Source organism: Aotus nancymaae, unplaced genomic scaffold (assembly GCF_030222135.1).
Source record: "Aotus nancymaae isolate 86718 unplaced genomic scaffold, 86718_ANA_hifiasm-v0.15.2.pri h1tg000016l, whole genome shotgun sequence".
Lineage (NCBI taxonomy): Eukaryota > Metazoa > Chordata > Mammalia > Primates > Aotidae > Aotus > Aotus nancymaae.
Window position 1 is genome coordinate 65,037,103 of NW_026988428.1, and position 26,334 is coordinate 65,063,436.

General features: G+C 36.6%; 1 protein-coding gene and 1 pseudogene across 2 annotated transcripts in view; one reads left to right on the forward strand and one right to left on the reverse strand.

Moving 5' to 3' along the window:
* The window catches only part of LOC105731140 (ovostatin-like), a 112,080-nt gene that overhangs the window by 33,903 nt on the left and 51,843 nt on the right, over positions 1-26,334 (reverse strand). For both annotated transcript variants that reach the window (XM_064377479.1, XM_064377480.1), the window contains exons 7-17: positions 26,099-26,267; positions 25,330-25,414; positions 22,812-22,929; positions 19,228-19,342; positions 16,689-16,798; positions 8,072-8,230; positions 6,938-7,168; positions 2,522-2,582; positions 1,822-1,967; positions 1,329-1,478; positions 147-317 (exon numbers count right to left, since the gene is read on the reverse strand). In XM_064377479.1, the coding sequence (XP_064233549.1) occupies positions 147-317; positions 1,329-1,478; positions 1,822-1,967; positions 2,522-2,582; positions 6,938-7,168; positions 8,072-8,230; positions 16,689-16,798; positions 19,228-19,342; positions 22,812-22,929; positions 25,330-25,414; positions 26,099-26,267 (1,515 nt within the window). The remainder of the gene's footprint in view (positions 1-146; positions 318-1,328; positions 1,479-1,821; positions 1,968-2,521; positions 2,583-6,937; positions 7,169-8,071; positions 8,231-16,688; positions 16,799-19,227; positions 19,343-22,811; positions 22,930-25,329; positions 25,415-26,098; positions 26,268-26,334) is intronic.
* LOC105731157 (ran-binding protein 6-like) lies at positions 11,312-13,517 on the forward strand (annotated as a pseudogene).

The window sequence follows — 26,334 nt, forward strand, 5'->3', positions numbered from 1 at the left end:
TCTTTGAGATATTATTTATCAGACATTAGTAATAATTATAAATTAGTATTCTAAGAATTCTTAGATTAAAAACCCACACCATGAATATTTCTATTTATTTATATATTGTCACATATATTCACCATTTTAAGACATAGTTGTCTTACCTTCACAAGGTCATAGGCGTCTTTTCCAAAGTCCGCCCACGCAGGTGTGTAATAAATTCCATTGTAAAGGACATGTTCATCTTTAAGACATGGCATTTTAAGGCCATCTTCTAAGTTAAGTCCTTTGAAATAATAACCATGTAGTTCCCTGGAATATAGCTTATTATACACCTAGATGGTAGAAGAGAATCAACTGTATTTTTTTTTTGAGATGGATCCTCACTCTGTTGCCCAGGCTGCAGTGCAGTGGCATGATCTCGGCTCACTGCAACCTTTACCTCCCTGGTTCAAGCAATTCTCCTGCCTCAGCCTCCCAAATAGCTGGGACTACAGGCACGTGACACCATGACAGCCTAATTGTTTTTGTATTTGTAATATAGATGGGGTTTCACCATGTTAGCCAGGATGGTCTCCATCTCCTGACCTTGTGACCCATCTGCCTCAGCCTCCCAAAGTGCTGGGATTATAGGAGTGAGCCATCGTGCCTGACCCAACTGCAATTTTTATAGAAAACAATTCATTTTTCCACACAAGCAGTGTATAAATAACCTATATAATCCTGTGGATATCCTATGTAAAACTGTCATAATACCTATACCAAATAAACACATTTTGAGAAAGTATAGGATCTTAGATCTATAAAACCTTTGAAATACTATTCAATCAGTTAAACAATTGCTCACTAAATCACACTAAAACTAACAAAAAAATACATGAGATTCAATTGGATTTTAATACAGTCCAGATAAAGGCACTGCTCAATATTCTTTGCGGACTCATTCAAGGACACTCTTAGACAACGCTCTCGGTTAATTTACTCAATCTCCCTAAGCCTAAGAATAGACGTTAGTCAAAATGGGAATACTGCATTAGTTCTACAGGGTTGATTAATATGATTAAAATTAGATAATAGATATGGGAATATTCACTAGAGTAAGTGTCAAACAGTAGACATTTAGCAACTGTTACTTGTTTCTAAAAGTGTTACTCTTTCTATTGGAGAATTAGTATAATCGGAGTAGAGTCCTTTTACATGATTTCTAATCTAAAATATTTTTTATGCCTGGAACTCTGGCCACTTTCTTTCTTTTCTAGTTTATTTAAGGTATCCTGCTTTTATCCAAAGGTAAAGACATAAAGCTATACCGTTGATTGTAAACAAAGGTGGCTTTTATCACTCACACTTTGTGCCGATAGCTGACCATAATTCCTTAGTAGCAATACACTCTGGTCTACAGCCCAAAGAGCACAGAGAGAGTTTGAAGCAGCCGAGACTTGAAGATCAATACTGGATCCTGGTAAACTTCTTTCTTTAGAAAAATTTAAGCTGACCTGAAAATGAAAATAAACAAAAGGGCAAAAAGATGGCAAGCTGTATGAGAAGAATCATCTTTTAGACTACTCTTAACTTTTTAAAAACACACATAAGTTAGAAGGGCTTTCTGTGACATACCCACCTAATGATAGCCACAATTTAGTAAAACAGGAACAACACCTAAGGTGAATGCTATAATTCTGCTACTCTTCAATCATCTAACATATTAACTTTTCCATGATAGCTTTCCTTTATTTTTCATTTTGCAATTCTATGAAAAATTGGGAGTTTAAACCCAACACTCCCTAAGTTCTCCTTAGTTTTCCCCAAAATTGAAAAAGAATCGTTTTTGTCTCCCACCTGATTTTTGAAGCATTTCTCAATTTGGAATCGGGCGCTGTCCATGACCATTTCTCCTCCAGGATGCAAGCTATAGACAAGCAGATCTACTGAGGGCGCTAACTCAGGGCTAACAGCTATAGAAATGGAAAATGTGCCCTTCTTCCCTGTGAAAAGAAAATTTCAAACTGAAAAAGTGCTTTGATGAGATAGTTAACCGTCATCTTGCAGAAACCTGCCACTGAATTTCTAGCGATCCTACCCACTGCCAATGAAAGAGACTGCTCCGACCCACTAAATTTAATTTGTAAAGCATTTCTAGGGGGAGTTCATAACCTATTCCATAAATTATGAAAGAAAGAGACAGTTGAACATTTCTTAATACCTCAAACTTCAGTCTAAATTTGTTTCTTTTTAAAAAAAATCCCTTCTCTTTGGAATACAAAAATACTTGCCTGTCTTTCTTGGAAGAGAAAGGGAAGAACCAGTGACCCTTTTCCATTATAGTAGTGTTTGGAATATAATTAACACAATATTAATTAATTATTTTTTCATTTGGCATTGTACCTAGTCACATGTCTTTACATGTTCCCCAAGGGCAGTCTGGGGGGCAGTAAAACGGTCCTAAAATGGGAGGACAGTGACTTTTAAAGAAAAATATAAATTATATCACAAAGCATTCTGTTTTTATTAAATTATATGATAAAATTAGAGGCCTCACCGTTATCATTGATCTCAATTATCTGTTGCCCATGAAGAATGATTACACCTTTTGAAATCATCTAGGAAAATGAAAACATGATAAAGTTTGGAGAACAGAAACTAAATTTCATTTAATTATAACTAATGTGATTTACCTCCTTTTCTTGTCTGAACAATACTATTGACATGTTTACTAGTAAACTCAGGTTATCAGCAAACAAACATATGACTCTAATAACTATATTCAAGATAATTTAGGAGTCATAGATAAACTTGCTATAAAGCAATTTAATGTTCCACATTCCAAAACAGTTTTCTAAGACCAATAAACAACTTTTTATTTATATTGGTAAATGCAGAATTACATCTAAATGTATTTACTTTAGTGAAACAAAGTTACACAAAGAATTAGGAGGGTCCCAGCACCGAAGGGTTTTCTGAAAGGTGTGTTTGATAAGCAAGGTATAAGAAGGCCTGTTCATGTATCTCCACCCAAAATTTAAAGAAAAGAAAATAAAGTAGCAAGCAGGGGGTACTCCAGAAAAATGCTTCTCTCACTTCACCTTTATCAGCAACCTTGTGCAAATTTACATCAGCAGACTTCTATTACGATCTCTAAAGTGCAAACAAAGGCTGGAGACTTGAAATCTAGTAAAAACTCCTTGAATTTTTAAACTAAAATTTTAGAATGTTATTTTAAAAGATGCTGAGACTTGCAGAAAACTTAAAGCTTCCATAAGATCTTGCAGCTTGAAATTGCTGGAGCTGGTACCCCTACTCTGTTTAATATTTCACTGAATATTAAAATTGCTTTAAATCTCTGAAGTGCCAAGTTCGGGTTATTAGTTCATAAAAAAGAACTGAGCCTCAACTAGCTGGAAGATATTGTTTTTGGAACTAGAACATTTGCAAAAAGGCATAAAGCTCATTGTTTAATGAGGCTTAAAGATCTGAGTACTATTGGCTATATTAACTTTGACCTCTCACAACAGAAAGACAGCTCTTGTAACAGACAAGTAAACTGAAGAGGCACACAGAGGTACTGATATTTGTCGGTTCGCCCAATTTAAATTTAGGCCAGGCGTGGTGGCTCACGCCTGTAATCCAAGCACTTTGGAGGCCAAGGTGGAGAGATCACATGAGGTTGGGAGTTCAAGACCTGCCTGACCAACACGGTGAAACCCCCATCTTAAAATAAATAAATAAATACAAAGCTTAAAGGCCTGAGTATCGAATTAATTCTAAAAGCCTGAGAATCAAATTAATTCAGCCTCCATCCATTCATTCCAAAATATTATATCGAGGGTTCTTTCTGTGATGTGCACCCTCCTAGGCAGAAAGTCCATTCAGCCTATTATGAAAGAATACGTAAGAGAAGACTTGAATTGTCTAGGAGATTAGAAAGTTTCATTTAAGCCAAGAGGTGAATGCTGAGGAGGAATCAGCTAGGAAAACAAGGTGCAGGCAGGTTGGGAGTTGTGGTAGCAAAAGGGAACGAAGGTAGTTATGGGCAGAAGAAAAAACCTGTGGGAGGCTTCTGAGCCGGAAAAGCACGTGGCTTATTCAAGAAAATGAAAGCCCTTTGTGTCTACGATAAAGAAGGCTCAAGTGTAGAATGATGCAAAATGAAGCTGGCGAGCTGCACAGTTGCAGAGCAGATAAAGTCTTGCAGGCAAAAGAAAGGAATCTGGTATTTGTTATAATAGAAATAGGCAGTCATTAACTGTATTTAAATTAGGGGAGTAAAATAATCCTAATTGCTTTTGAAAAAAGCACTCTAGATTGCCAGAATAAAGAAAGAAAGAAGAAAAGGAGGGAGGGAGGAAGGAGAAAGAGAGGAAGAAAAAGTCTTTAATTGTATTAGGAGACTCATTTAAAATGGAAATGAGACAAAGTAATTGTAAAAGCTTTATCAGATCAGAGTGGGGGGCAAATATAAGCTATTTCAAGAGGGAAGCTGATGACAAATAAATCAATTAACACCACAGACCTGCAAAATGGCTCAGCTCTGGATTGGGAGGTATTGGATATTAAGATGAACCATCATTCTCAGCAAACTGACACAAGAACAGAAAATCAAACACCGCATGTTCTCACTCATAGGCAGGTGTTGAACAATGAGAACACATGGACACAGGGAGGGGCGCATCACACACTGGGGTCTGTTGTAGGGGGGGTTAGGGAAGGGACAGCAGGGGATGGGGGGATTGGGGAGGGATAACATGGGGAGAAATACCAGATATAGGTGATGGGGGGATGGAGGCAGCAAACTACCTTGCCATGTATGTACCTATGTAACAACCCTGCATGATCTGCACATGTACCCCAGAACCTAAAGTATAATTAAAAAAAAAAAAAAAAGATGAGCAGAGGCATGGCCAGAAAAGAGGAAGGCAAAAGTCAAGGGCATGTGGGAGTGTCTTTATAAAAACTAGTTAAGGCCGGGCGCGGTGGCTCACGCCTGTAATCCCAGCACTTTGGGAGACCGAGGCGGGTGGATCATGAGGTCAAGAGATCGAGACCATCCTGGTCAGCGCCTGTAATCCCAGCTACTCAGGAGGCTGAGGCGGGAGAATTGCCTGAACCCAGGAGGCGGAGGTTGTGGTGAGCCGAGATTGCGCCATTGCACTCCAGCCTGGGTAACAAGAGCGAAACTCCGTCTCAAAAAAACAAACAAAAAAAAACCTAGTTAAGAGGTTCGGCTTTTTACCCCGAGGATGCTCGGTATTTCTCACCCCAATATGGCAATATTATTGTTGACATGTTGAAGAATTTCTGAAAAAAAAAGGTCGGGTGTGGTGGCTCATGCCTGTAATCCAAGCACTTTGGAGGCCAAGGTGGGTGGATCACCTGAGGTCTGGAGTTCAAGACCAGCCTGACCAACATGGTGAAACCCCGTTTTTAAAAAAAATAATAAAAATAAAAAGAATTTCTGTACCGATTGGTAAAGAGACACTTCCCTGAGCTCCCCAGAGTCCCTTCCCTGCTTCCCTAGAACCTCTCCTCCACAACCAGCTCCTCTCACCCGCACCCTTCTGCCCCAGTCTAAATGAGCCATGCTTGGCTTAGCTAAGAGCTTCAGTGGAATTATGACTCATACTTTTTCTGACGGTTTGGTGCCCATACCTCGCTAGTCTGAAATATTTTAATATTTGTGGAAATGATGAAGGAAAGAAAAAGTGTGAGAGATAATATAATGAAAAAGTGATAGAAACTGATGATGCAGTAGTGTGAAAAAAGAAGTATCAAAAGATTACTCCAGAATTCTAAGTTTGAAAAATGTGGGAAATCATGTGGTACTACTTTCACTCTTCATGTAGATGTACTCAAACACCTTTAGTTCTCAGAATAATACACTTCACACATCTTGGACCTCATATGTTATTTTCTAAAATAAGCTTAAATGTATTTCTCATATCTTCTAACCATCCAGAAAACTCCTATTCATCCTACAAAACCCTATTTAGGCATATTCTCTTTATGTATTTTTTCCTATATGTCTTTTCCTTAAAAATATGTACATACATATAAGTGTAAATATATAGACATATATCTTTTTCATAAACTAGTGTTTCTCAAATTTTCATTTGCTTCAGAATCACCCGAAGGACTTGTTAAGACAAGATTTCCAACTTATTTCCAGAATTTCTAACTTATTCCCAGGCGATGCTGATACAGCTACTCTAGGAACTATACTTTGATAATCACTGTCCTAAACTCTAGCTAGAGTTAATCATTCATTTTTCTGTAACACTTTAGTAGCCATACGTGTCATTTGTTATGTTTATGTCATTATAATTTATGTTTTGTCCCCAGTTACACTTTTTCTATTTCTTCTATTGTTACAATTATTAATACAGTTCCTGGAACATGAAAAAACATTCAATAAGTGTTGGCTGATTGAATTAATTCATTTTTCATTAATTTTATATCAATGAAGTATCATGCATCCATTTAGACAATATAAAATAATCCATAATACCAATCTAATATAATAAAAATTAACACAATATCTTTTGTGTGCCAGAAGTTGGGCAAAGGGCTTTATGTGTATTATTAAATAATTATCTTAACAATCCTGTGATTAGACATTATCTTACAAAAAAATTAAGATTCTCTAGAGATTTAAATGGCTTTCAAAAAGTAACACAAAGCTAGTAGTAAGTATCAGAACTATGATTTGATCCCAGCTGTGTCTAAATAGAAATGGGTAACTCTGAAGAAAGGGTCTGAGAATGACCGAGTGTTGTATGGGCTGTGGTGGCATGGCCTTTTTCCTCCTTACTTAAAAATAGAAATCAGTTTTATAAGTTTTATCATTTATGTTTACTTTGAGCTTCCTCGTGGCCTATAGGTAAAAGGATTTCATTAGGTTCAAAGAAGTTTTAAAGAAAAGAAACGATTTTGGTTGTGGAAGAATATTTTCAGTTCCTACCAAATAATTGAAGTTTGCTGTGTAGGTTTTGTCTTCAAAGTCTTCCATATTGAGAAGGTAGTGCACTAGCACCCTCTTCTGCTGGTGGCATCTCAGTTCTTCCATCTCTTGGACAATCTTTATGAAGCTGTTAGTCTTGGAGTAAAATCGGTATACAAAGTACTCGGGTTGAGGGTATTGAGGCAACACCCAGCCACGAGCCTGGCAATTTTCATTGGCCTTGTAGGCTGCCTAGACAAAAAATCAAATTTACAGGAATTTTAAGATAAAGAGAAAGGATGAGTGAAAGAATATTCAAAAAGATGGTTTATTGTCATCCTGCTTTATCTCTACAAGAAAAGTTTATAGCCATTCTACATTAAGTCTAACCCAATTCTCCATTTTCTAGTTATACTCTAGAGCAACCACTATGGTTTTTACAATTTAGTCTATTTGAGTCCTAGTTCAATAATATTACATTAAATATTTTACTGTACTTGTTACTATAATTATACTTTTGCCAGCATGTAGATTGCTATATCTCCCTCACTATAACATGAAGAACCTGTGAGTGCAAAACTTTACTTTGCTTCTGATACAATATGAAATTTTGCTGAAAGATGGACAAGTTTTTATGAAATACCAGCAAGGTGTTTATTCTAATCATAGTAATTTACCATTATCAACACAAAAAGTCTGAGGAGTCCTTTAAAAATATCTAGGAAGGATTGATATTTAATTATTACAGATAGTAGTTTCTGTCGCTCTTGAACATATCCAGAGAAATTCTTTACATTATTCCAAGGTAATAGATTACAAGCCTTCTCACATATTTCCTTCTATAAAAATTGCAATTCTCTTTCTATTTCCATAATAAAAGGGAAGCGTTGCTTATTTTCAGCTAATTATCCTCTATACACTTTATGCTATCCTTCTATCTTTTCCAGGGATTCACAAAATAATTTTTAATCTACCTTTCATAGGCCCTATTTTCTTAATATTTAACCATTTTTCGGTACTCGAGATTCATACCAAGATATATCCTTTCATTTCTTTTCCATAAATATCGTTTCGTGTAGACCTAAACCTTAGCTAGCCGGTGCAGTTTTTTGTTTGCTTGTTTGTTTTTGTTTTACTTGCTTTGGTTTAACTTACTTTCAAAGTGATATTTGGGTATGTAAACATAGATGTGTCCAAGAAAAACTGAGCAATGCCATTTACATCTGTGGTGTAGTTGCCCACAATTTTGTCCTTCAGATGCAACTGGACAACTTCATTTGGGATTGGAGAGTTGTCTGGATTAAGCAATTTAATCTGTACAAGAGGAAGAAAATACATTTCTGAAGCATTTAGTAAATCTGGGAATCCATTTTGATGGCATTTGCCAAGGTTCTATCATGGGCACTCCCCTCTCCTTGGTACGGATGCACTTCCTGGGCGGTTTCATCTACTCCTGGTGCGTGCATGACATGTACCATTCATATACTAATGAGCCAAAACTCTGATTCTCCTACCCACAAAGATCTCTGAAAACTCATGCCCATATAATTATCCTGAATATTTTTTATAATAAAAATGCTACAGAAACCCTCAAATTGGAAAGATTTATCACTGTCCAATCGTCCCTTTTTTCTCTTTCTCTTATTCATCTCAGTGAATAGCTCAACCACTCAGGCACTGAAGTCAAATATCTAGAGGTGTCCTAGACTTTTTATTTTTGTTTTCCTATAATTTCAATTGTTGATAAAGTATTTTCGATTGTATCTTTTTAACATTTTCTGTTTGCAACTGATCATATTCATTGCCGTTGCTATTCCTTATGTCGATTTCTTATCTTTTATACCTCATACGTCTATTTTTTCTTCCCAGTCTCTCTCTCCTGTATTGTTTTTCTTGTTCTTTCTCTATACTGGCATCAAATCAAATTTTCTAAAATGCAAAATTTAGCATTATCCTCCCTAAAACATTGTAGTGACTGCTCTGATAAGTCATGGTTATTTGCTAGAAATCTCTTTCTCATTGTCTTACTAGTACAGGCAATGATTGCTTTAAAGAGTCCCTTCTGAAATTGTAATATTTGTAGTAGATACAATGCTGCATCCGTATCTATGCCAGTTTGAAGCCTTTAAAGGCAACCTTCTTAATAACATCTAAGGCCACAATAACCAGAAAAAAAACTGTCTAAGACATACTCTTTTTTTAGCTCAGTCAGTTTCTGCAAAACAACTTCTGCTTTTGAGCCTTTCATGCTATTTCTGTCACTTAGCATTTTCCTGCTGGCCCAAGCAAACACAATCCTTTTTTCTTGCTCAGATCTGCAGACTGATGCCTCATTTGCACCATCTCTACAGCTTTTGAATTTATTTCATCGCAAGGCTTGATCTTGTAAGAAAAATTCAACTTGTCTCAGCAATCCACAGGCCACAGACACATGACACCATGCCTTTATGATCACACAGAGCTTTGCTCTAATTTTAGTACACCTCGGCTGAAAAGATCCTTTGAGTAATTTCTAGTCACAGAAAAACGAACAAGCCATATGATTTCTGGGCACTTTCCTTTCTTTCTTTGTCCCCAAATGCAAATAGTGCCCAAGTGATGATACCAGGCCCGTTATGAACTGCAGGGGCCAGGCATGCAATGCTTCATTAGCAGATGTTTCTTGTGGCAGTGGTATTTGTCATACGTCCTCCAATTTTAAGCAGTTATCATTTCAGTCATCCATGGATGCTGCTGCATCACTTATGAAGAAATTCCCTTGTTAGCCCACAGCCTCGCCCAGCTTTCTATGTTCAAATACGCTACTCCCGGAGTAGCATACCTCCAAAGTCTTGAAATTTGTAGGGGACATTAAAAAAGCAGATAGTACCTCTATTCTGGCAATAAAGTTTACCCTTCAAAAGTGCTCCCCAGCAATACTGAGCCATGTGTCTGATGACCTCATTACACAAGGCACGGCCAGATAAACCATTTTTAATTTCCAGTAATGCAGCTACCATAGTGACTCACTGTATCACTGAGAAACCAGCCCCCTTTCCAAAAGTAGACCAGAAATGACTTGTTTCTCTGGCACAAATTCCTGGAAGTGATCAGAGCATTTACCACTGTGAAATGGCCACAAACCTAAAAGATACTACTTTATACAACCGTATTTTTGAACTAAAACATTGTATTGTTTGAGACTTACATCTGTTTATAGCTGCCATTGGTCATCCTAAAATGATCAAGGAAATGAGAGCTCTTATGTGAGTTTTCAAGAACTAATTCTTTCAAATGCTAATGAAGAGGGTGTGTCCAGGCAGGACATTGTACCTGTATTATAATATATTAATAACAGACTACTTTGTCCTAGGATGCCTGATTCATGTCGGTACCACCTATTCCCTACCTCCATGATAAATAATTACTAACCTCAGCTTGTTTTCCCAGCTCTCCTCTATAGGAAAAGATGTCTTGGAGCTCCTGATTATAGGGTAAGATAATACTATACCTTGAAGTGTCAAGAAGCTTTGAGAGCTAATGGGAAGGAGCTGGGCCTTAATGACTAGGCCAAGGCTTAAGTTCATGTGTACACACACCACACACACACACACACACACACACACATACACACACCCCTCTCAACCAGGTCTTATCTGAGAGAAGACAGAAATAAAACCCCTGAGCTAATCTGGAGTATGACTGACTGGCAGATTTTAGGGAATTATAGCTAATTTTTTAGAGTGGATAACAGAATTTAGGTAACGTTTTTAAAAACATTCCAAATCATCCTTCATTGAGAATCACTATTCTAAGAGTGGCAAATCCTATTTTATCACTTTTTAACTTATTAGCCAATAAATTTTGCCATTTGGCAACGTCTGCAAACACTTTGGGCTATCACAAATAGGAAGGGGATGGTGCTACTAGCATTTAGTAGGTAGAGACTGGGGATATTGCTAAACTCTTACCATGCACAGGGTAGCCCTCACAGCAAAGTATTATCTAGCCCAAAATTTCAGTTGTGCCAAGGCTAAGAAAGAATGGTTTAGAGAAACAATGCATCTGAGTAATTATCGTCAATGTCTGCTAACATCTCAGTAAGAGCAGAAGAGTGCTTTCTGTGAAAAGTACACAACACTACCTATATTATATTCTTGCCTACTGCACCCATCAAAAATGAACTTGAATCTGATCAAGCTTCTGAAGCTACCTACTGGTTTATATGAAACACAGGGGACTGAAAGTAGTTACTTCTGGGGAAGTATTCACAAAATGAAGGGATTAAGGGGAGAGGTGCTCATTGTTCTTTGTATTTTGATTTATATTGTTATTTTTCTTTTTAGTATATACGTTGTCTGCGATTAAAAAATTACTTATTTTCCTTCCCGGTCATGGTAGCTTTCACAGAGCACGATGCTGACGACCGCGTCTGCAGGAGTCCCGGCGACTGTGTTGGAAAAGCAAGAGTTTTACCAGCTTCTGAAGAACCTGATCAATCCAAGCTGTATGGTGTGGAGGCAAGCAGAGGAAATCTATGAAAATATCCCAGGATCTTCATCCAATGGTGAGGGCTGCAGCCTGTGCTACACTTGGACAGATAGCTACGGGTTTTGCACCTAATTTCCAAAAGAAATTTCATGAAACAGTGATTGCGGCTCTGTTACGTACCATGGAAAATCAAGGTAATCAGTGTGTGCAATCACATGCAGCTTCTGCTCTTATTATTTCTATCGACAACTGCCCAAATCATTGCTAGTTCTGTATTTGGATAGTATGGTGAAAAGTCTACATTCCATCTTGGTGATTAAACTTCAAAAGTTGATTCAGAATGGAACTAAGTTGGCCTTGGAACAACTTGTGACAACCATTGCATTGGTTGCAGATACAATAGAAGAAAAATTTATCCCGTATCATAATATATTCATGCCCTCACTAAAGCACATCACTGAGCTTGCTGTTCAGAAGGAACTCAAGCATTTGAGAGGAAAAACTATTGTGTGCATTAGCCATATTGGTCCTGTTGTTGGGAAGGAAAAATTTTTGCAAGATGGATCAAATGTGATGCAGCTGTTGTTGAAGACACAATCAGACTTAAATAATATGGCAAATGATACCCTCAGACCTCTTACATGGTTTCAGCATGGGCTAGAATGTGTAAAACTCTTGGAAAAGATTTTCAACAGTATCTTCCACTGGTTATCGAGCCTCTTACTAAGATGGCTTCAGCTAAACCTGATGTTGCTCTCTTAAACACACAGGATGTGGAGAATATGAGTAAGGACGATGGCTGGCAATTTGTAAATCTTGGAGACCAGCAAAGTTTTGGAATTAAAACTTCAGGACTTGAAGCAAAAGCAAGTGCTTGCCAGATGTTGGTTTACTATGCTAAGGAGTTCAGGGAAGGGTCTGTGGGATATACAGAACAGGTTGTGAAGCTGATGGTTCCTTTACTGAAATTTTATTTCCATGACAATGTTCGAGTGGCAGCAGCAGAGTCCATACCTGTTCTCCTGGAATGTGCCACATCTGTGCAAGTAGAACAGTGGCCCAGAGTATCTTGCACAGATGTGGCAATCCATATGTGATCCCTTAATCAAGTCTATTGGTACTGAACTGGATAGAGATGTGCTCTCAGAAATAATGAATTCTTTTGCAAAGTCCACTGAAGTTATAGGAGATGGTTGCCTTAAGGATGAATACTTGGAAGAACTGAGAGGAATACTGAAAGCAAAACCTCAGGGCACTTTAAAACCAAGAATTGAGACAGGTTAAAAGGAAGAAAACTAAGATCAATAGGTTGAGATGTCTCTGCAAGATGAGGATGAATGTGACATTTATATTCTGAACAAAGTATCGGATATTTTGCACTCTTATTTAGTACTTACAAGGAAAAGAGTTTACCATGGTTTGAACAACTACTTCCATTAATTGTAAATCTAATTTGTTCAAGTACGCCATGGCCAGACAGACAGTGGGGATCGTGCGTATTTGATGACATCATAGAGCACTGCAGTCCAACTTTACTTAAATATGCAGAATATTTTTGGTGGCCAGTGCTTCTAAATATGTAAGATAACAACCCTGAAGTAAGGCAAGCTACTGCATATGGCCTGGGTGTCATGGCAATTTGTTGGAGATGACTATCGTTCTTTATGTTCAGAATTTGTCCCACTGCTGGTAAAAGTTATTAAGTATGCAAATTCAAAAAAAAAAAAAAAAAGTCATTGCTACAGAGAACTGTATCTCAGCAGTAGGGAAGATTTTGAAGTTTAAGCCTAACTGTGTAAATGTAGATGAAGTTCTTGCACACTGGTTATCATGGCTTCCACTGCATGAAGATGAAGATGAAGCTATTCAGACTTTGGGTTTTCTCTGTGACCTAATTAAAGGTAACCACCCAGTTGTAATTGGTCCAAATAATTCCAGTCTTCCCAAAATAATCAGTATAATTGCAGAAGGAAAAATTAACGGAACTATTAACTATGAAGATCCTTGTACCAAACGCTTAGCTAATGTTGTGTGTCAGGTACAGACGGCTGAAGATTTATGGTTGGAATGTATATCTCAACTTGATTATGAACAGCAGGAAGCCTTACAGGAGTTTCGAAATTTTGCTTGAAGCACTTTAATAAAACTTGAATATTCTCTACCGTAAAAGTAACTACAAATAAGTGTTGTGAATGGATTTTATTATAAATCAGAGAACTGTTCTGTCCCTGCTAAGCAACAGAATTAGTCAATGTTAGTCCTCTGTTTATCTTGCATGTTTTATCTCCCAGGCACAGACCTTGGTGATAACCTGTGCTTCAAGCTGTCTTACAGTGTTTGTCACCTTTCCCCTAGTTGATGTGAAGTATACAAAGTGTTGCTATTTGTTTGATGCTAGCCAAACAAATGCTATTATTGATGTAGCCAAGCAGTATACTCGATGTGAAGATGTCATGCTATCACGATATGCCAAGAGCTCACGAAAATAAGATAGAAGTTCCAGGACAAACGTCTTTGGAATTGTGAGTGAGGGATGTAGTGGAAGGTTGTCCCTCTTTGATTAATACTCTTGGTATTCGTGGTGTGGGAGGATGCTGGAACTAGGAGAGAGTTTTGAGATATTACAGTGGAATGTGGGATGTATGTGAACTTTTTCATAATGTATTCCCGGGAACTAGGTGGGATGTATCCATATTCTACTTCCCAAGGTGTCCAGCTCAGAGTCAGAGAACTTTTAAATTTCTTTAGCCAGATTCTTATTTTTTTAAGTTATCCAGGATTTCAAGAACCATGGTTACTGAAAAAGGAGTCCTGATGCATCTAACATTGGTAGCATGTAACAGTGTTTGACAAATAGTATGTAATCAATATTCTTGGGAGTCAGTGTTGTGTGTTTCAGCAGAGTATTATTTTGTAAATGTATGCCATTTCTCCCCTGCAAAGCAGTTCAATAAGAAGAGAAGCTCTGATTAAAGGGCTTAATTGATTTCTATTTCCAAGAATTTCCTAATAGATTCTAGAGTAGCACTGAAGAGTATTCCATTGTAAAAGTGAGAAGAAAGCAAATGTAATTTTCTTTGAACATGAAAAAGAAAGCAATTTTGAAAGTAGTCATTTAGCAGTAGATGTGCATTATTATGAGAAAACAGTTCTGTAAATGCAGGGTTAATTATATTAATTGGAATGTCGGTCTTTAATGTTGAGCTTATTGTAGGGTAGAAAAGAGCTTTTACTCAGCTAATTGTTAATCATGGATCCAAACTTAAATACACCTATCATTTCCTGAAGCTATTGTGAATACTGTGTATGTATTTAGCAAATACTTAAGACCTAATAAGTACTCAATAAATTGTAGCTGTTACTGAAAAAAAATTACTTTTTTTAAAAAAATACAACCATAATTACACATACTAGAGAAGAAAACTTAAAACTCTAATTCTTAGGTAAAAACAAAAATAATACAATCATCAAAAATGATTTTAATTGAACTTAAAATTGTTGAGATGGTAAATTTGATATTATGTGCATTTTTCCATAATTTAAAAAATAAAAATAATATAGAAAAACACCAGTGAGGAGGAAAGTTGTACTTAGGAAAAACTGTATAAATTTGAAAACATAGAAGTTCAAAATCAGTATTTATAACAAGATGCTAGAAAAAAAGTAGAAAAAACATATAATAAAAATAAATGATGAAATGAAAATCATTTAAAATAACATTAAAAATAAAGATATTAACAAATGCCAAAACTAATGGGAAAAAATTGCAAACACAACTAGGAATAAAAAAGGGGAAACAAATTATGGTAGATTTATTTTTCAAATCATAAGTGAACATAACTATCTTATGCCTCCTATTTTAAAAACTAAATTTAATGAGAAATATCTAGATATAGAAACTAACACATTATAGAAAATTCTTAGTAAATTAAAAAAGGAAAATTTTTTGACTTGGTAGAGTATATCTCACAAAATTCTACAGTTGCTTAATAGGCTTATGGATTAAATTTTAAAAAGCATTCCCCAAAATATGCAAAACACAACCAGAAAGTCTATTATCATCTCTAATACTCAATTTGGAGATCTTTGCCAATCGAATAAAACAAACTAATGAATAACGAAAACCTTAGAAGATTAAGTTCAGAAAGGAAGCTAAAATATATCATTTTCACACAAAATACTCTTTACACAGAAAACACTTTTACATATCACAAAAAAGATACAAGTGACAAACAGGAACCCAAGAAATCATCTTGGGTAACAATAACATAAGGGGGAGGAAATGTAGAATTCCCAAGTCTAGAGAAAATTATTTTATATTCGAAAAAAATTTATATTCTTCGAAGGTATCATATTTCTCAGTTTTATGTATTTAGTAACAGAACATGGAAATATATAAAGCAAAAATGTACAAAGCAAAGAGAAAGGTTAGAAAAAAATTATGTTAACATTATCCACAACTATTCAGTAATGGAAATTAACATATATCAAATTATCTATTTGCCAAAGCCATACTTCAATCTAAATTGGCTCATAAAATGACTTTTACTGAAATTTGTTTCGACAAGTCCCTTAAGTGATGCCGATGCCGGTTTGAGAACCACTGCTCTGTAAGATCAAAGCCAGGTTACCCACTTCTGTATTTCTTTTTTAGTGTTCTCCTGTCAACCTGAATATTACTTCCTCAGAAAAACTTTCCATGATCATTTAGTCCAGATTTTAGCAAACTTCTTTCAGAAAGCACCATGGTCTCTGATATATATTTGAATTGTTTAAAAATAATATTTAAAAAATGTTAAAATAAATCACTCATAGCTCACTGGCTGTACAAGGCAGGTCTCTGTGGGATTTGCCTATGGGCTGTGGTTTGCCAGCTCCTGAAGTAGAGTAGTTAAATGGTTGGTATTTCACTGACATAGCCCCTATCATAACTACAATAAAGAATTATTTGTAAAATTGTCTGTTAAATGCTTATTATCTCTGTTACACTATAAACTCCATAAAAGCAGTGATAAAAGTGCCTCTCTACACCACCATTTAATTCCTAATTCTGACATTGACTATATAATTTATTGTCATTTTGAGGGTAAAGCGGGATACTATTAACAGGCACAACTTGATAAAACGTATACACCAGGACAGACCTGTGAAAGTCAACAGTGGAGGACATCCTACAGTGCTTAACACAGATTCCTACACAGTAATTTCTGAGGAAAAGCTGTCGGAAGATTAATCGATAAATGAAAGAACAAATGAATGAATGAGTAAGGTATGTTTAAAAAAAAATGATTGCTTCTCTTACCTGGCCAAAATAAGGGAGGCCCTGTTTGTAGGACATATCCATATTCTTAAAACTAATCTTCACCATTGATGAGTCTATGTGTATGGACTTGGAGTCTGTAAGCTGTACACCTGCAGTCAAGTAAGCATTATTAAGAAAATGTCACCCCCAAAAATATCCAAACAGAGCTTCTGAAAAAAAAAACCACAAAGGCTCACCATTCCTTCTAATGGTTTCCCTTTGCTTTCCCAAGCAGTTTTAATATACAGGTACTTCTTCAGATGTCTTTTATAAAGAAAGTTAATCAAGATGGCACAAAACGCTTGTGACAACTGGTGTTGCTGCTTTTTATAAAATATTCAACTAATTTATCATTCCTTCATGATGGATTAGTAAACGTTAATTTCTCATTATTCCTAGGTAATTGCTTAACAACATTTCTTTTACTCTCTGCTTGCTTAAAACATGTGCTTTAATTTATTAATAGTAAGAATTGTAATATATATATATATTATTAAAAAGGGAAGTGCTTAAAGAAAATACAAAGTGCCAAACATCAGCTATCCCCAAGAGAACCAAAATTAACATTTTAGTCTTTTTCCTACATGTTCTATTTACCTTGAAATTTATCATTTATATTAATATATTTGAGATTATGTGTGTGTATATGTGTACATGCACACATACAATCAATATGTGCAAAGGTATACGTAGTTTTACATGTTTTTTAACATTATTTTATAAGGTTTCTGTAAAACTTCCTTTCTCTCTCTCTTTCTTTTTTTCTTTTTTCTTTCTTTTTTTGAGACGGAGTCTCACTTTCGCCAGGCTGGAGTGCAGTGGCGCGATCTCGGCTCACCGCAACCTCCGCCTCCTGAGTTCAAGCCATTCTCCTGCCTCAGCCTCCCGAGTAGCTGGGACTATAGGCGCGCGCCACCATGCCCAGCTAATTTTTGTATTTTTAGTAGAGACGGGGCTTCACCATGTTGACCAGGATGGTCTCGATCTCTTGACCTCGTGATCCGCCCTCCTCACCCGCCAGGCCCTTTCTTTCTTTCTTTCTTTCTTTCTTTCTTTCTTTCTTTTTCTCGTTCTTTCTTTCGTTCGTTCCTTCGTTTTTTTTTGTTTGTTTGTTTTGTTTTTTTTTTGAGATAGAGGCTCATTTTCTTGCCCAGGCAGGAGTGCAGCGGTCTGATCATGGCTCACTGCAGCCGGCCTCAACCTCCTGGGCTCAAGTGATGCTCCCACCTCAGCCTCCTGAATAGCTGGGACTATAGCTGCATGACACAACACCCAGCTAGATTTTGTATTTTTTGTAGAACGGGGTCTCACTATGTTGCCCAGGTTAGTCTCAAACTCTTAGGCTCAAATAATTATCCTGCCTCAGCCTCCCCAAATGCTGGGGTTATAGGCGTGAGCCACTGTGCCTGGCTATTTTTTTTTATTATTTATTTATTTCAGTGTGACAAATATATTTAATTATCAATTAAACATTTGTCTAATACTTGAATTTCCTCTGGATGTGACAGATACCTCTAAAACTTTGAATACTGATACAAGTACATTAATAATTTAATATTTCATGAACAGAAAGTTTGCTGAAATATCAGTTATTATGCATAAGTTTAAAAACACTATATTAAGAGAAAGAAAGTGGTCAACACAGAAAAAAGCATTTCAAGGAATAACACTTAGTATTCTGTGCTTATGGGAAAAGGGGCATTAGGTCCAGGAGACACAAGAAATTAGTCATTAGAAATATTTTTGGCCGGCCGGGTGGCTCACGCCTGTAATCCCTGCACTTTGGGAGGCTGAGGCGGGCGGATCACGTGAGGTCAGGAGTTTGACACCAGCCTGGCCAACGTGATGAAACCCCGTCTCTACTAAAAATACAAAATACAGTTGGGCGTGCTGGCGGGCGCCTGTAATCCCAGCTACTCCGGAGGCTGAGGCTGAAGAATCGCTTGAATCTGGGAGGCGGAGGTTGCTGTGAGCTGAGATTGCATCACTGCACTCCAATCTTGACAACGAGAGCAAAAACTCTGTCCAAAAAGAGAAGGAAGGGAGGGAGGGAGGGAGGGGAAATAAAGAAATATTTCCTAGTCATGAGATAAATATTTAAATAAGTATTTTTCTGGTCAGGAGGGTAGGTACTAGATTTATTTTCAGAGGCTTGGTAAAATATTCTCCCCAAACTATTTTACTTACCATGTTCTAATTCTATGCTCACCAAAAAATTTTTTATAATCCACAGCTACATGTCTTAATTATATTTATCCATGGAATAATTAAGGAAAAGGAATATGCTTATATCTAAAACCAAATACTCCCATTATAAATCAATAAATTGGCATTCTTCTATAGTAGTCTTATTTAAATTTAATAATTGACCATCCATCAACAGCTGTGTAAAAATTTTGGTTTATATATGAAACATTCAGAATTTGAATCAGATGAATGTAAAGAAGAGCCCTTGGAGAAGAAATGACTGTATTAACCAGGTAAGAATTCAAATGAGGCAGTGATATCCTTTGGGGTCTGACCTCTTAGAGAGCATTACCTGTTCCATCTTCTGTAACAAGAGCATGCACTTTGAGGAAATTCCAGTATCCTTCCCGATTTAACTCAAAAGCATCCGTGTTAATAAACTTGGAGACACAGCCATCTTTCCCTAACTGAAAAGTTAATGAATAGAACAATAAAAAAATTTAAATTTTAAAAGAAGACTGTAAGAAATAGTTCTAACAGGGAAAATGCGTAACCTCACTGAAGCAATTTTAAGAATATTGTATTACCCAAATTTTAGTTTTATAAAATAATCCATTGTGTTTCTATCATTTAAATTTTCAGTTCATGTATTTACCTCTAACTACATTTGAATTTTTTTTTTTTTTTTTTTTTTTTTTTTTTTTTTGAGACAGAGTTTCACTCGTTACCCAGGCTGGAGTGCAATGGTGCGATCTCGGCTCACCGCAACCTCCGCCTCCCAGGTTCAAGCAATTCTCCTGCCTCAGCCTCCTGAGTAGCTGGGACTACAGGCGCGCACCACCATGCCCAGCTAGTTTTTGTATTTTTAGTAGAGACAGGGTTTCACCATGTTGACCAGGATGGTCTCGATCTCTTGACCTCGTGATCCACCCGCCTCAGCCTCCCAAAGTACTGGGATTATAGGTGTGAGCCACCGCGCCCGGCCTTACATTTGAATTTTTAATAAATATATACTCTTACAATATTGTGTTTTAAAAAACTCTTCATGGTGACATTATTTTGTTAATGTACACAATAAACATATTCATCACTAGTCACATGTATTCACACATGATATTTGCAATTTTGGTAATTTCAGCCATATTCTTTTACAGTTTTGAAACTGAGTTTTATATTATATTGTTACTGTGCCTTGGACATTGATGGGACTACTTACGTAGAAGTTAAGAACATACGTTTTACAGTCAAACACCAGGATTTGAACCCTGGCTTTGCCACTTATTACTTCCTACAAAATGGGATGTTAATAAAGAGCTTGTAGAATTGTATTACATTAGATAATAACTGGAAAGTGCTTAGCACAGGGCCTGCCACTTAGTAAACATTCAGTAAGTAGTTGATTTTTACATTAGATTCCTTTAAATTTCTCTCAGTGTCTAGACAAGGGAGAATGTCTCACTAAGTGAAATTTTAAGTGTCACAATTAATAAACAAAGTTAAACAGGAGGAATTGGCAAATATTTTTAAAACGTGTGATAAATTGTATCCATAGATTACGGGACTATGATACTGGGGAGAAATGGAGTTCTTGTTCTACTCCACCTTATGATGACATGAGGAAATCTAGTTCTCAAGATGTGGATGACGTGTCAAAATCATGTGCCACTTCAGGGGATCCTTGAGAGTGTAAGAAAAGGTTTAGAGCCATTTCCACAAAGTTAAAGGTCTAGAAAAATTTCCACTATACTGAAGATGAATAATTAGATAAATTATTTAGTTCGCACTCCTGCTTGGCATGTGTAATTTTATTTATTTTTTTAACTTTTATTTTAGGTTCAGGGGTACATGTGCATGTTTGTTATATAGGTAAATCGCGTGTCATGGGGGTTTGGTGTACAGATTATTTCACCACCCAGGTAATAAGCATATTATCCAATAGGCAGTTTTTTGATCCTCACCCCTTCCCACCCTACATGCATATTGTAAATTCCCATATCTCTCAAGTCTCCTCAAGGGCATCTATATAACGTAGCCTTCTTTGATAATGCATTCTGGGATCTACCTACACTGTGTACTTGACTTGTATTGATTTATTCCCTTCTAGAGTGTGCATCTTTTAAAGATTACAACTGCTTCATAAAGTGCAAAACCCATGAGGATAGTACCTGATCTGTCTTGCTCAACACTGAAGCTTCTAAATAAAATTATCCTTACATATTAAAAGACCTCAAAATTTATCTGTTTAATGAATTTGTGGATAACATTTTTGTATTATTGATATCCTTAAAGATACATCCCCACTAGTTACTTAAATATTTATATGATCTTGGTTGGGTGCACTGGCTCACGCCTGTAATCCCAGCACTTTGGGAGACTGAGGCGGGCAGATCACATGAGGTCAGGAGTTCAAGACCAGACTGACCAATATGGTGAAGCCCTGTCTCTACTAAAAAATACAAAAATTAGCTGGGCATTAAAGCCTGTAGTCTCAGCTTCTTGGGAGGTGGAGGCATGAGAACTATTTGAACCAGGGAGGCAGAGGTTGCAGTGAGCCAAGATCACGCCACTGCACTCCAGCATGGGTGACACAGCAAGACTCTGTCTAAAAATACATATATTTATTGATATGCAATGTATTTAACCTCTGTCTGCTTTAATTCACTTATCAGTAAGGGTGCGATAATAGTACCCCCTCACAGTGTACTATGTGTTTTGAGAATCAAATGCACATAAACTACTTTGCTCAGTGACTGACATAAAATAAGCATCCATTAAATGTTAGCAATTATTACAATTGTGACTACTGTTAGTGTTTATTGTCCAAAATTTTTTTTAGAGAATGAGAAGGTTCTTAATTATTTCCAAACTAAAGTATTCTCTAAGAAGAACAGGAATATATGACTCTGTATGCGTGCGTGCCTGTGTGTGCACATGTGTGTGTGGATAAGTTGTATCACACTGTTCGTAGTAAGGGGATTGCAGCTGACAGTTGTATATTAGCCAGTCAGACTCTGGCACGATTATAGCTGAAAGCCTTGCTACGTCCTAGACCAGCCTGTTTGTGTCCATTTTCTGAATGTTTGTTCTCCGACCTTCCAAGTAGATCCTTTAGGAAATTCCTCCTTTGTAAGTTTGGAAAAGTTGATGTTTCTCTTTTTTTTTTGAGACGGAGTTTCACTCTTGTTACCCAGGCTGGAGTGCAATGGCGCGATCTCGGCTCACCGCAACCTCCGCCTCCTGGGTTCAGGCAATTCTCCTGCCTCAGCCTCCTGAGTAGCTGGGATTACAGGCATGCGCCACCGTGCCCAGCTAATTTTTTTTGTATTTTTAGTAGAGAGGGGGTTTCACCATGTTGACCAGGATGGTCTCGATCTCTTGACCTCATGATCCACCCGCCTCGGCCTCCCAAAGTGCTGGGATTACAGGCTTGAGCCACCGTGCCCGGCGTTATGTTTCTCTTTAGTGGTTAGAAACCCTGACTGATAGAGTTCTCATCTGGAGCTCCTATATACACTTATTTCCAGTGAAAATAGATTAAGAGAAAAATAATTATGCATCGAATACTCTTGAGTACACACAAACATCATCATATCTCCCTGACTAAATCCACAAAGTATAAAATAAAGAACAGAACATATGTTCCTAGTAAATAGATACGGCGTAGATTTTGATATGAAACCAAATCCATTTTTAATTAAGAATCAAAATTTACTACTTAGTTTCTGATACTATAATTTGCTTTTTGTCAATCAATAGAAAATGAAAATTATCATGAAAAAAGAAGACTATAAAATTTACAAATAGGAAAAGAAATTCAGAATAAAAGTATGTATTTTTAAGTGTAAAGAGAGAAATAAGAAGAAAGGAAGGTAAATGGAAGGTGAGGATAAAAGGTTAATGCAAACTTATTTATAATTTTGCAGATATACCCCTTACCTGAATGGTAAAATTTTTACAGAGTGAACTGAGAAGATGAGCACAGGAATGATAAGCAGTAGATTCTCTGCACACACTAAGTTGGACCTTCCCATCCACAGGTTCACCATAGGTATATCTAGTAGAAGAATATAATAACAATAAATTACAAAAGAACCAGCAATGTAACAACATTTAAATAGCTACTTTAAATTTTATTTTCTGGAGAAAATCTAAAACAATGATAATTACTAAAATTGAGTTGAATGCTTTAGGCAAAGATGTATTTTAATTAAAAAGGTTGAAATAGACAACAAAATTGCTTGTAAGGAATAACAGTAGGTTTCTCTGGGCTACATTTTATGACAATTCCTCAATTTCATCTTCCAAATTACTAATTCTCTCTTCAGCATTATCCATTCTTCTAATCAGCCCTTCTATACATATATTTTTAATTAATAATATGCTTAATTCCAAGGTCTTTAATTATTTTAAAAGTTATACTTGACTCATATCTGAGTATATAAATTTAACTTATTTCTAAATTTTTGTTCTGATTGATGTTCCACTATTTTCTAAGGTATGTATTGCTCTTTTTTTTGTTTGTTTAATACCTTGATTTCAAGTCATTAGAGTCTTCAACCATTTAGTGATTCATATTTTTGTGTTTTGGGATTCCCAACCATTTAGTGTTTTGGGATTCCCAGCTGGCTTGTCCTAGAGTGCTTTATTTTGCTTATGCAATACTTTTCCAGTAAAAATGACGAAGGAGCCAACACACAGCCACTGTGATAGGGAAGTACCTAGACATTTGGGCTTTGGGAATTTCTGTAACTCAGGGGATTTTCCAGCAATGCTGAAAATTCCCTGCCTCTATGACCCAACTACAATGAGACTTTTTACTCACTGCCTTTTCTGCATTCTCCCACTCCATCTCCGGAGGTGAAGCACAAGGTAGTGACATCAAAAAGTTAGCTATAGACTTCCAGCCTAAAGCAGACTGAGGCTGGAGGACAGGCGGAGCTTTCACCTTGAAGTTTGGCATGGAATTTTAGATTACTCTAATGAAGATCTTCTAATAACTAGAAATTACCAGGTTGTTGGGGGAAACAGCAATGGAGGAAGGGCTTACAGAGTGTCTACATAAAATGGCTACAAGTACTGGGAACAATAAACCGCAACTAACTGTGTCAGACCTCTGGGGAGGCAAACTTCCCTAAGCCTTCATGTTCCAGGTGCAGAGTGACCTTGACTCTGTTACAGTACATAACATGCTCAAGGACTTAAAACCCCTTTTGTAGCAATACCAAGTAATCAGACTTGTAGGCTCCCTGTGAGATTCACTCCCTCCAGCTGCACCTAGAATGCAATCTACAGATAACCACATGCTTCTGCTTTTCAGTTTCCCACAAAGCTGCCACTGCTAGCAATCTTTAGAATGATGCATCAGTTTCTGTTCACCGAAGAATGTTCCACCATCATGCCACCCCCTCCCCACTATTACCTCACCTTCACCCCACCATCTGCTGACTGCTCAAAGTGATTGTAACCAATAAATACTGTGGGTAACCTAAGCTGGGGGCCTTCACTGCCTCCAGTACAAAGTGATGGTCCTCTCGTCCCACTTTCATTCTTAATCTTTTTCTCATTTCTTTGTCACCACCGAACTCAGGGTGCCCACCGGTGGGGTGTAGGGGCTGGTTCCCTACACCAGGTCACTTTTTATTTTTAAATATGCAAAATTAAAAGGAAAAGTAGTACACATGAGTCAGAGAAAGAATAAATCCTCACATCAGGTTTGAGGAAACAAAGTTTTATGTTTGCACCCTGGCTGTAATTGCTGGTTACATAAACTCTTGTCTATGCTGCTTAACTTAGTGACAAGAAGAGGGGAAAGCAACCTGACCTGCCTGGCTGCTGCTCCTGCCACATGTTATTTCTCACTATTTGCCCCTAAGTCCCCGTCTGCCCTTAGTATCCTCCACAGTATGCACCAGCATTACCCTAGAGCCACTTCTAACTCTAACAGCAGTTTTCTCCATCATATGTCTTGAGCTTCAGTTTTCTTCTATAATCATGTAAAATATAAAGATTGAATCGAGAGAAGTCATTGTAAACACAGGACATTGTCCAATGGAACTTTCTGGCAGATGGAATGTTCCACGTTTTATGTCAATGCTCTTCAATTCAGTGGCCACTAGTCACATGTGACAACTTGAAATGTGGCTAGTGCAACTGAATATTTAATTTTAACTAAAACTTAAATACTCACATGTGGTCAGTGGCTATTGTATTAGCTGGTCTAAAACAGTGTGTAAGAAAGACAGTAGTCAGTTGTCTTAAACTGTTACCTAAAACCATGTGTTTTATTAAAATAATTATTGATGCATGAAAGAATGTATAAAATCAGCAAAGAAATTTCACACCTTCCTTTTTCCTTACCTTCTATACATTTATATTTTACCTGTTTTTAGTTATCTATCCCATTCTAATAGCTTTCTATGAATATATTATTCTATTGTGTACAATTTCAACTTACGAGGCACAGACATTAACTTTGAATTCAGGGTCCACAACCAAGATACTTTCTGGTGCATCCACAGTCATTTGAAATTTGGGTAACACTGCCAGTAAAAAGAAAAGTTATATATTATATTATATATGATAATGAATATATTACATATTATTAACATAAATACATTCACACAAAATAACTGTTTCTCCTTTATAAACCATCAATCTTTGCTTATGTTTGCCGTTAACAAACAGTGTGAGGAGGACACTGAAGTACGTAAGAACTGCATTTTGGAATTGGATAGAAAAATGCATATTTTGAATTTCAAATTCATCACTTCTCAGGTGTTGAACTTGAGAAAGTGTTTCTCAATATCTTCATCTGTAAAACAGGAATAATGAAACTACAATAGAAATTTCATGAAGATTTTATGAGAAAATATAAAGGGACTAATGGCTAACATATGACTAATGACTAATGTTAATTCCATTCTTTTCATAAGAAGTGCTTTACATCCCAGAAACCATCATGTAAAATAGATTCCAGATACCACAAAAGGAAGATAAAATAGATAGCCTAGGTTAACAGAGAATAGCAAAAAGATCATGGGTTGAACTAGGGGATAAAAAATCAGAGTAGATTGGGAACGCTAAAATAGTAACAGAGAACAGGGAGAGAGGAAAGGAAGAGATACTCACTTAAGAATACATTATTTAATAATCCCGCCCTTGCAAAACTGGAATGATTTTGTAATTTTTTACTAATAGGTAACGTTTTCATTGCTATTATTTACCATATTCTTCCACAGAGAAGAAGTGATATGTTTTCTTCTCATTAAGCATCTCCACAGTGATTTGATACCATCCGAGGATGGGCTCTGAGATTAACTGGAAGGAGAGTCGTAGAATACCTCCCACAGACTCCTTATTCATCCACTGTTGTATTCGATTGCCTTCTGCATCCTAAGAATAAGAAAATGTATTCTGTTTCATGCTAGATGTTTTTATTCATTACAAAGTTTCAGCAGGG